Genomic DNA, 12,128 nt, shown 5'->3' on the forward strand with positions numbered 1-12,128 from the left:
TAAACAGTTTCTGTTTGTAGTCATTGTGACTTAAAGTAGTATTTTTAGAATTCAAGTTCTGCCTTAAAGGTGTCTGATGAAGAGTTAAACGATTTTTGAAAATAGAACGTGTGCAGCTCCATTTCCTCTGCAGTGAAATGCCATTTCCCACTGATTTGATCGAGTTTCTTCTCCTTAAGCCTTCTTTGCTTCTTCTAGTGCTGTGCCTGGCATGGTAATTAGGGACTTGTGCTCTCAGTGATAGGATCTCCTGGCTATTTCTCTAGCTATACTTACCCAGAGCTTACTTCTTACACATTTCCTTGGCAGAGTGTGTGGTGTATTTTTAAGTGATAGGATTTGAGGAGAGCAGTTCCATGAGAAAGGAGCATGACAGAAAAGGCTGAAAAGAAGGCGAATTAGCTGGGGTGGCTGACTTTTAATTGAAGTTTAGTTGGAGGTTCAGGGAGGTGAGATTGTTATGACAGATTTCAAAATATAATGATGGAAAAATGGGATAGGTTCATCAAAGTCAGAGTAAATACTAAGCAACAGTTCAGCAGCTCAGCACGAAACAAGAGCTAAAAAAAAAAATAGAAAGAGAAGAGTAATTAAATTTTGCATTGTGCTACCCTCCTTCTCAGTGGGTACCTTTCCAAAGAAGACTGTAACTTTGTTGTGAAAATACATAAACAGATTTGGAGATTTGAATTATATACTTGTCTTGATCTTGTTCATAAACACTGAGTGTTTTACAAATAAAAATATAGTCAAACATAAGCCTACTGCTGAAACCACAATTTAAGAAAGACCTGAGGCCAGGCGGTAGCGCATCCAGTTAAGCACACATAGTGCGAAGCGTTAAGGACCATTGTAAGAATCCTAGTCCCCTGCTCCCCACCTTCAAGGGATTGCTTCGCAAGTGGTAAAGCAAGTCTGCAGGCATCTATCTTTCTCTCCCCTCTCTGTCTTTCATTACTCTCTCAATTTCTCTCTGTCCTATCCAACAACAACAACAGCAATAACAGCAACAACAACAAAATGGAAAAAATAGCCTCCAGGAGCAATGGATTTGTAGTGCAGTCACCAAGCCCCAGCAATAACCCTGGAGGCAAAGAAAAAGAAAAACAAAAAGACTTCAAGAAAGTAAAAGGTCCTCCCTCACACCCACTTTTTTTTGTGTGTGTGCATTTGGAAGAGATTGAAGTCTGTCTTTCAGTTTCTTAGAATATAGGTCTTTATCTCATATTTGCAACAGTACAGGAGAAATGGCAGTATTGACCCTAAGCAACTGTGGTTCCTCTCCTATCTCTCCCCCACCACTTGGTCTATGCATGTGCTGCTGGAGGTTAGTGATTGAAAACCAGTGTGATTAAGTGATGAACAATTTGCAATATGGAAGGAGGAACAATCTCCCACCCCAATAGTATCTGAATTATTTTATTTATGCCCTTTGAGTACCAAGCATGATCTCAACTTGAGTTATTAGAGTTTAGTTTAAAGAGATATCATGGGTTAGTAGAAATTTCACTGACATGATATTGAAGAAATGTAGGTGGTTTCTACTTTGACTACCCCTTGCTGCCAGTATGATTTTGGACAAAGCCTTATACTTCTCTGCATCATACTATATCTGATAAAGTCATTGAGTTGACTTAAAATGGCTCCAAATTTCCATTCAACTCAAACTTTATTCAGCACTGTACTCAAGAGATTCACTCCAGTCCAGATATAGTCCTGGAAATGCAAATGTTTTTTATTTCTTTAAAAAAATTTTTTTATTTATGAAAAGGAAACATTAACAAAACCATAGGATAAGAGGGGTACAACTCCACACAGTTCACACCACCAGAACTCCCTATCCCATCATCTCACTTGATAGCTTTCCTATTCTTCCGCTGAGAGTATGGACCCAAGGTCATTATTGGGATGCAGAAGGTGGAGGTCTGGCTTCTGTAATTGCTTCCCCGCTGAACATGGTCACTGACAGGTCAATCCATAATCCCAGCCTGTCTCTCTCTTTCCCTAGTGGGGTGGGATTCTGGGGAATCAGAGCTCTAGGACACATTGGTGGGGTTGTCTGTCCAGGGAAGTCTGGTTGCCATCATGCTAACATCTGGAACCTGGTGGCTGAAAAGAGAGTTAACATATAAAGCCAAACAAGTTGTTGACTATTCATGAACCTAAAGGCTGGAATAGTGCAGATGAAGAGTTGGGGGCGGGGGTCTCCGTTTTGTAGACAGCTAGTAGGCATATTTTAGTTATATTCCAAAGGGCCTGTGGCTATACTAGTTTTTTTTTTTTTTTTCCTCTGAGCCTGAAATCTAATATGCAGGTAGATCCAAGTTATTGTCTGGGGAGATGATGTCATGGCTGGAAAAAGGACCAGAAAGCTGGATCAGGGAAGAGAGTGGCTCCCAAATATGGGAAAGGGGTATAAATAATGTTGACTGTAAACCCCATCGATTTGATGTGATGTGGGGCCCATATTCAGCTTAGAAGCCTATGTGACCTCTACAGCAAATAAATGTTTTACTGCTCTTCTCAGGCTCTCACTTGTTCCCAGAAGTCAGAAACATTTCTAGAGCAGTGCTTGGATAAGTAATTGGAAGTATAGGGAAGTGTGTAAGGGTCATGAAATATTAGTAAGTGCAACTCTACTTTCGAACTCTGATATGACTTTAACACTATTTTTTTGATTTATATATATATATAATATGTATATATATAGAGAGAATAGTATTCATGCACTATTAACAGTAGTGGCTGTTTATGCATTTTACTATTAAAATTTTAATGATGAAAGTAAAATAGAGTCATTTATACAAAGATAATGTTAGTGGTTTAACTACAATTTGCCAAATAATCCTTAAGAAAGTAAATTTCACCTAAAAGTGCTCAAGCTACTGACTTAAATATAAGCACCCTATTAAAAATAGATATTTATAAGGTTAGATACATAGTGGTTTCCCTAGACATAAAACCATAAGCAAAGTAATGAAGAGAAATAAATTTAACTTATCAACAGCAAAGACAAAATGTGTCTCTACAAACACTATTGAAAGCAAACATAGACAGAATGGGGAGTCGGGCGGTAGCGCAGCGGGTTAAGCGCATGTGGCGCAAAGTGCAAGGACCGGTGTAAGGATCCCGGTTCAAGCCCCCAGTTGCCCACCTGCAAGGGAGTCGCTTCACAGGCGGTGAAGCAGGTCTGCAGGTGTCTATCTTTCTCTCCCCCTCTCTGTCTTCCCCTCCTCTCTCCATTTCTCTCTGTCCTATCCAACAACGACAACAACAATAATAACTACAACAAGAAAACAACTAGGGCAACAAAAGGGAATAAATAAATACTTAAAAAAAACATAGAATGGAGGAAAATATATGCAAATCACATATATGTTAAGGACCTACTTTCTAGAATATAAGAACTTACACTAAACAGTAAAAAAGCAAACATAACAAGTAAAACTGGGTGGGGGCCAAGCAATAGCTCACCCAGAAGAGTGTACATTTTTCCATGTATTAGGCTCTAGCTTTGAGCACTGCACAGGAATGCCAGGAATAACCTCCAAAGAGCTCCACTGATCGTGTCTCCTCTCCTTCTCTCCCTCTCCCCACCCCCCTCCCCCTCTCTCCCTCTCTACATATACATCACCTCTCTCTTCCTCTAAATATATGAATTAAAAATGGATCCAAGAGGCTACTCAGCATTGTTGTATGTGCATGAGGCCCTGAATTCATTCCCTGGCACTGCCAAAGAAAAAGCTGGAACAGGAAATTTAGCAGGTGGAGCACATGCCATTCATGAGTGAGGCTCTTGGTTCAATTCCCTGCATCTTAAAAAAAAAATTATTAGTGATTTAATATTGATTTACAAAATTATGAGATAAAAGGGTATAATTCCACATCACTTCCACCACCATGGTCCCCATTCCCTCCACAGGAAACTGCAGTAATTCTCTCAAGGTCACAGATAGGGGTTGACTGTTACTTCTATAACAATCTAATATATAATGTATTTTTTCCTATGTTCCTGATTTCTCTTCCTTTCTAAGTCACACCTACATCTATTACTACTTCTGAATGTCCTTCCTTTTTCCCTCTTCTCTCTCTGGATTTTAATGGAATTGGAGTTCAGAGGCCTTTCCTCATCTCCCCATGACATTTCTTCTCCCTCCCCAGTATTATGGACCAAAATTCTTTATGGGTGCAGAAGGTGGGAGTTCTGACTTCTGTAATTGCTTCTCCACTGGACATGAACATTGCCCTGCATCTCTTTTTAAAATAACTTTGGCAAAGAACGTCTCTCCAAAAGTGATAAGCAGATAGACAACATGACCATGAAAAGATGCTCATCATCACTAGCTATTAGGAAATAAAGCTCAAAAATCACAAGGCAACATTGTATCCTTGCTTATGTGGCTGCTAATCAAAGGTAAAACAAAACCAGAAAATATATACTAGTGAGAATGTGGAGAAAGTACATCCTTTTTTTACATTGCTAGTAGGGCTATGAAAAGATATAGCCACTATGAAAAAAAGCTTATCAGTTCCTCCAAAATTAAGCACTGAATTATCATATAACCTAACAATTCAACTCTTAGTTCTATACTCAAATAATTGAAAATGGGTGTTCAAATGAAAACTTCTATGCAGTTGCTCATAAAAACACTCTCAGTAGTCATAGTGGAAACAACCACAATCCCATTAACTGATGAATAGATAAATAAACTGTGGTGTTTCCATACAATGCAGTATTATTTAGCCATGAAAAGGAATGAAATCCTGATATGTTCTACAATATAATGAATCTTGAAAGCATTATTCTAAGTTACACTAGCCAGACACAAAACGCCATATATTGTGTTATTCTACTAACATGTAATTTACAGAATATGAGAATTAATAGTGACAGAAAGCAGATTAGTGGTTACCGGGGGCTGTGGAGAAGGAGGAAAGGCCATCCCCTGCTTAATGGGCATGAAAGCCTCATTCAGAGTGACAAAAGTGTTTGGGAACTAGCTGAAGTATTCAAAATTAGACACTGAATGTACTGATGTTAGTAAATTGTACAACTTAAAATGGTAAAGTTTATTACCACAATGGGGGGGGGAGTTTCCAAATTATATGAACCTCATGGAAAACTTGGTAATAAAACATCTTTGGCAAGCAGATGAACTAAGGTTTGCTAAAGGAATGCATATAATTCAAGCAAGGCCTTTGGGGGTAGGGAAAGCTTATGGCAAATGTACCCTAGCAAGGGTAAGAGTCTTATATTCTAATCCAGGACCTACTATTATTTAACCTGGGCAAGTCATATAGACTTTCTGGGCCTTTAGAAGTTTTTATGTCTGGGGAGGAGAAAGTCAAATCACATGTAGAACCTTTGCAAGTCTCATCCTGGTAGTTTACTTAGTTGAAAGGTAAAATATTTCAAATGGAACATTTTGCCACCAAAAATAAACAAAAAAGAGGAGGAGGAAGCTGAGTATCACATACAGGAGGTGGTATACTCTTTGGCAGAACCTTTATACTATTCAAAAGCCGTAGAGATAGCTGTGGTAGATCTCACATTTCTGAAAAATAGAGGAAGTAGGTTCTTTCATTTCTTCATAGAGCATCCACTCAAAAATGGATACTGAACACATCAAGATTGTGTGACACGTTGCTGAAAGACACAAAAGTTCCAGAACTCATGAAATATATGTTCTGGAGGCAAAATTTACCCTAAATAATTTAATTAATCACTGGATTACAATTGTGGTGAGTGTTAGGAAGACTAAGTCTATGCTGCTGTAGGTAAAGACTTCAAGATTAGGGACAGCTGCTCAGGGAATTCATACTTGACCTGCAGTTTGAGGTTAACTCGAAATTAACTAAGAAAGTCAGGAAGGTGCAGATAGCATTGCCTGTGGAAAGGAAACTGAGAAAGAAGGAAAGATGGGTTTAGTGAAGAAAGCTTTATTCTTAGGATGTCATACTGAGTTGTGGTCAATACAAAAGACCCAGGAAAGTAGCCCCTCATGTACACACAGGCATACATAGGTGTGTTACGGATAAAAGATTATTTGTCCCCACAATACCTTCTGTGTCGTGGGTGATGAAGACAGCTATAACCACATGGTGTTTCTCGAACAGAAAATGCACCCCAAGTTCAACCATGACCTGAAACCATCGTTCCTTAGAGCTCTTCCCCATTCTACAGCAACAGGCAACATGGGTTACAGAGCAAGTGACTGGCATATGACACCCAGTATGCCATGTGAACACTAAGAGCATGATTCTCTTTCTTGGTCTTTCAGCTTTGGTCCCATCAAACCAATAAATCGAGCCTTTAAGGATGGCGAAACTGTCAGTTTCACATAAGCTATAGCAATCCTTATTTTTTGTAGAGTGCCTTAGGTATTTGGAAGGAGGAAGGGAGAAACTACATTTCTGCAAATGATCCACACTTTGATGAAAGCCAAAGGTGAAGAGACTTCATACCTGGAGGGTATTTTCCCTACTTTGAGTAGATGTGATAGAAGCACAGAATTATCATATAATCCAACAATTCAACTCCTAGTTATATACTCAAATAACTGAAAATGGATGTTCAAACCAAAATTTCGTTGTAGTTGCTCGTATAAACACTGTCTCTTTAGTCATAGTGGTAACAACCAAAATTCTATTATGTGATAATGCGTGAGATTTCATCATGGTCCTGACAGTGAATAGAGGGAACATGGGGGAGCAGTAGGTGCCATCCTGCTGTTAGGATAAAGGAACTTAGCAGCAAATCTCAGTTTAGGTATTCATTCACCTATTCCAAACTGTGCTAAATTTGGATGCATTGTCTATGGCCATACCACCCTGAACACACCCGATCTCGGAAACTAAATTTGGATGCATATGTGACAACTTGCTCTTATAACCATACATCTGCTCAACCAAGCTTAATTTTCTTGTCCTTTGCTTTCAGGAGAGTAGATCTGGAGACACCAACAGCTGTGTAGAAGAAATAATTCGGGTAAGGATATTCTTTTATAATTTTTTTCAATTGGTGGAACATGGATTCCAAATAGAAAGAGTCATGTGATTGCATTATCAAAGGGCAGCCATTGTTTCCTGCTAGACATTTATCTTTATGGACAGAGACGATATAAATGACCTAAATGGCACTTCACAAAACAATGCTTCTTTTAGGAATCTGGGAGCTAGTTCTCAACTGCAGTAGGCTTAGGTGACACCACATTAAAGCGATCAGTTGGAAAACAGAAAACTGAGTAGAGATGAAAAATATGCTTGTGCTCACATTTGGATGCCCCCATTTATCACCCCACTATTCAAAAGCATCCTTTAATAGTCTATATTTTTGAGGCAGACAGGGATTGCCTTGTTATTTTTCTTCTAAACTTAATTAGAATCTGAAGCACTTTGACAAGAAGGTAATGCTCAGCTTCTGAAAATTTGTTTCTGTCTTTCTTTGCATATTATTATTTTGCCTGTTGCTCTCCGTAAACCTATCCTTTTCATTATCATCATTTCTAGGAGACTTCCCAAAAAACTAGTTTCACATCCAGGTGTACTTATATGTTGGGTTGTTTTTTGCCATATTATTATTTCTGAACATCCAAACTGATCATCAGAATGTCACCTTCAAACCATATTGTTTTCTTCACTCATACTTTTTTTCATGAGAGTAAGCTAATAATTTACGGTTCTCAGGCAGCTGATAGTATACTGTGCAAAAGCACCAAAGCAAATTAGACCAGATAGTATGGCAATTTCCTATAAAGAAAATTTTATTGTAATATGTTTCTGAGTTTTGGATGTCTCATACAGTTTTCTTGAATTGCTAGTGGATAATAGTAATACTAATATTTCATCTAATGTTCCACAGTAGCCATCAAGTTGTTTTCAAAGGTACTTTTCTTCTGTGAAACATTTTTGTATATAAATAACCCTTTTAACTCTCAAGTTAACCAAAATAATTGAATTTTATTAGCTGAATTCATAATGATTTTTTCTGGTTGAGACTTATATAGGAAACACATCTGTCAAAATGGTCAAATATTCTTTTTTGGCATCTAAATATATGTTAAAGGAAATAGTGTGTTTTGATCTGCATTATCTCTATCCTGAGTTATTGACTCGGATTAAGCAATAGATAAAGGACTGTTTTTTTTTCTCTCAACATATTCTTATGTTCGAGGTTCAAATGGTCAATGTTAAGACATCTTTTCCTCCATCTAGAGGTCTGAAACTACTTCTGTTAAGTTTAGCATTCTGTAACATAAAACAATGGTTAATCAACAAAATATGATTGTAAAAGAAGTCTGCCCTTTCTTATCCTTTCTGAGAACATGGAAGTGATCTGTCGTTTGGTCTCTCTTCTTCTGGCTCCTCTATGATGCGAATGTTGTTCCTCTTAACTCTCCAGTATTTTCTTGATTATTAGTTGCTTTTTTCCCCCTTTATTCTGGGTTTCCTTTCCTTGATCGTATCTCTGCTCCATCCTCCAGTTCACTATTTTGATCTTTAGTTCCTGTCTTTTTTCTAGCGTTCCCTTCTACTTACACAATTTTAGTTCAGTTCCCATATTGTTTATCTCTCTGACTTTTGTCATGACTTCTTTCATGTGGTTTTGTTACATTGGTGAAATTTTCTTCATTTAACTTCTCATTTTGATGAGCATCTTTAGCACATAGTTTTGATGATTTTTGTTATTGCCAGGGCTTGGTACCTGCACTATGACTCCACCACTCCTGTTAACCTTTTTTTTTAAATTTATTTATTTTAAATTTCTTCATTGGAGGATTAATGGTTTACAGTCATCTTTTTTTTTTTTTTGATAGAGACACAGATAAATTTGGAGAGGGAGGTTGTCGGGCGGTAGCACAGTGGGTTAAGTGCACGTGGTGCAAAGTGGGTTAAGTGCACGTGGTGCAAAGTGTAAGGACCGGCATAAGGATCCCAGTTGGAGCCCCCGGCTCCCCACCTGCAGGGGAGTTGCTTCACAAGGCAGTGAAGCAGGTCTGCAGGTGTCTGTCTTTCTCTCCCCCTCTGTCTTCCCCTCCTCTCTTCATTTCTCTCTGTCCTATCTAACAATGATGACATCAATAACTACAACAACAATAAAACAAGGGCAACAAAAGGGAAAATAAATAAATAAATATAAAAAATTTTTTTAAAAAAGAAAACTAATAAAAAATTGGAGAGGGAGAAGAGGAGAGATAGCTGTACCACTAACCCACCACTTTCAAAGTTCTCTGCAGGTGGTAACAGGGGGACTTGAACTTGGGTCTTCAAGCATGATAATGTATGTACTCTACCAAGTATGCCACCACCTGGCACTTGATAACCTTTTTAGGAGGCTTACATAGCTCTGTAGAGTTTGGAGTTCTACTCCAATTGGTTTCTTGGTTCAACTATGCAGACTATTTCCTCTGTTTTCTCATTATATTTGATGCTCTGTGAGAACCTGCGTACTGCAGTCTGTGATTGACTTTGGTGTCAACCAGAAGCTCAGAGTTTCAAGTACTCGATAGTATCTGCATTGCTACAGATGGAGGTTTATGTCTGTTCTGTGGCCGGAGGCCTTAGCCTATGTAGTAACTGCTCTGCTTCCACTCTAGTTCTGGCCAGGCAGATTCTGGCAACTGGGGATTTGCCCTCAGGATCTGTTACTATTGAAACTGAGTGACAGTTTGACTGTCTAAACCACGGTTTTAGCAAGGTGGTCAGAGAGAGCTGCCCCCATGGTTCATCCTCTCCCCCATAAGGCTTTTTCTATTTCATGTTGTTTCAGAATTGTAAGAAAAGGATTGGTATGCTAAAATTTCAGCATAGCTCCCTCCACCCCCATATTGTAAGATCTCTTCCATTTGTGGTTTGTTGCCATGTGGGCATTCTCCTTTTTATTCTTGGGAGATGGATTTTTTTTTCTTTGTCCTCTCCATGTGGACTATACTAGCAGAACAATAGTCCTGGCAAACAAAAGAAACATGACCCCTTTCTTCTTAGAATCAGCAGTGCATTTGAATAGATGGTACTTTTTTTTATTATTTTCATAAACAAATGCATAGTGTTAATTGTGCTAAAGGCTTTTGAGAACTTTCCTGACCTTGTTGGGAATCAAGCATAACTATGCTGACAGAGCAACATTTGAACTGCTAATAGTAGGACAAATAGGAAATCAACCTAAGGAGAATGGTGAGAGTTCCTACAGAGGAAATGGAAGAGCTTCACTGGTTGGAAGACTAGAATAAATAGAGATGGTCTTAGTGGCAAGAGAAGCCAGACAGCTTCAGGCTCACATCTTGGATTAATTAGCATGTGGTAATAAAACCATAGAAATGGATAAATTTTCCAGAATAACTAAAGATTGAAATCTATGAAAATCTAAATTCCAATATTCAAAAGTCAGAGAAATGGAAGTGGGAAAGAGTGACTAGAGGAGTCCAAGGGAAATTATGTCTGTAAGAAATCATAAAATCCTGGAAAGAGCTCCATAGCACAGAATTTCTGAGAAGACAAACATGATGAGAATTTAAAAAAACACTCAGTGTGAAGTACGCAATTGAACTGTTAGTGCTCAGCCCCTCTGAATTATTTATAGATTTTTTTTAGAATGATGGCCACCTGGACCTAAATAATGTTATGATACAGTGTTACTTCAATTTAACAACAACGACAAAAAAAGACTTTGCCTATTTTGAGAGCATCCATTCTACTATGCATAAGTTCCTAGGGTTGAGCCCCAGTTTCCACATGGGAGCATCATGCACAGCACAGGGGGAAAGCTTCATGCACGATGACAGTGTCATGTCTCTCCCTCACCTTCTCTCTCTTTCTGAAGTTAAAAGGGGGCAAAAATGTACACCGGAATCAGTGATATGAGGCCCAGAAAAAAAAAGAGAAAAGAATCACACACACACACACACATTCGTTTATGTGCACATGTGTGTGCAGGAGGAAACCACTGGACAACAAGTAAGTCATTGGTGATCTTATTGAATACAGTTTCTGTGAAGTTGAGTGGGCAGAATTCAGACGAGAGAAAACTAAAAAAATACTCAGTGTGTTTTGAATTGTGTGTGTGTGTGTGTGTGTGTGTGTGTATGTGTGTTTGTATGCACAGAAAGGCCAGTTTGCATTCTGGCCCCTTTTCACTTGCAATATATTCTGTATACAACAACCATGAAATACTAAGATAGTCATACTTACTGAACTTCTGGACGCTACCCTTAAGTTTGTTGCCTGAGTGCTTTTATTTAACCATTGCAGCTGCTCTATAAAGTAGACACAAAATATCCCCATATTACCCATGAAGGAATGAAGATGAGCACAGATTAAACACTACCTGCCTAAGATGTCCCGGCTATTCAGTAGTTGGGGTTTGACTGCACACTGCACAGCTTAGGCATCCCTCTCCCTTTACTGTTGTTGTCATAAATGAAGATGTCTCCTTGGCTCTCAGTAATGAAACCACTCAGGCATTTGCTGTGAAAGGGAGGTTTCCCATTGCCATGTGTTTATGATTCGCAAGTGCCAGATTATGCATTTGTGCACTTGAACTCACAGAGGTTTTATGGTCAGTGTTAGAATGCTCATCTTCAAACTTCTTTTTTCCTCTCTCCTTTATTTTTGCTGAGGTGACTGTTTTCAAGTCATTTGAATATTACATTATGTTCTAAAGCGTAGTTATCTTTTTTTTTATTCTTACTCAGAATTTTAATCCTGGGGCCTAATAAATCTGTGTAATATTGCAAAGTTCACTTAACCAAGGGAGAAATTACAACTGAGTTCTGTGAAGATGGGCAATCAGGGCTAGAGCCCTCATGGTTGACATATGTTTGTAACAGACAGTTTTCTAAGTTACACTATATTTCATCCTTAAAGGCTCCTGTGCTGTGATACTGAGGTGCTTTTCATAGCAGTATCCATTAACGCAGGATGGCATTAACATTTGTTCAGCAAATAAAATCCGTTTACAACTTAATGGGGCTGTGCAGGGCTAGAATCTAGGATGCACAAATTTTATGCAGGATGGTTTTAGATGACAGTTGTTGAAGGCCTCTACTCACAGCACAGAGAGCCTGGGTAATAAAGGCCAGCATTTTAGAGAATCTTGTTTGGACTTCAGGGATGAATTTAGAGACAATTTC

The 12,128-nt window shown here is 38.5% G+C and overlaps 1 protein-coding gene across 6 annotated transcripts in view; it reads left to right on the top strand.

Moving 5' to 3' along the window:
- The window catches only part of AFF3 (ALF transcription elongation factor 3), a 554,707-nt gene that overhangs the window by 243,557 nt on the left and 299,022 nt on the right, over nt 1-12,128 (top strand). For all 6 annotated transcript variants that reach the window (XM_060187453.1, XM_060187456.1, XM_060187452.1 and 3 more), the window contains one exon: nt 6,941-6,988. In XM_060187453.1, coding sequence (XP_060043436.1) covers nt 6,941-6,988 — 48 coding nt within the window. The remainder of the gene's footprint in view (nt 1-6,940; nt 6,989-12,128) is intronic.

This window comes from Erinaceus europaeus, chromosome 3 (assembly GCF_950295315.1).
Source record: "Erinaceus europaeus chromosome 3, mEriEur2.1, whole genome shotgun sequence".
In the NCBI taxonomy this organism is placed as follows: Eukaryota; Metazoa; Chordata; class Mammalia; order Eulipotyphla; family Erinaceidae; genus Erinaceus; species Erinaceus europaeus.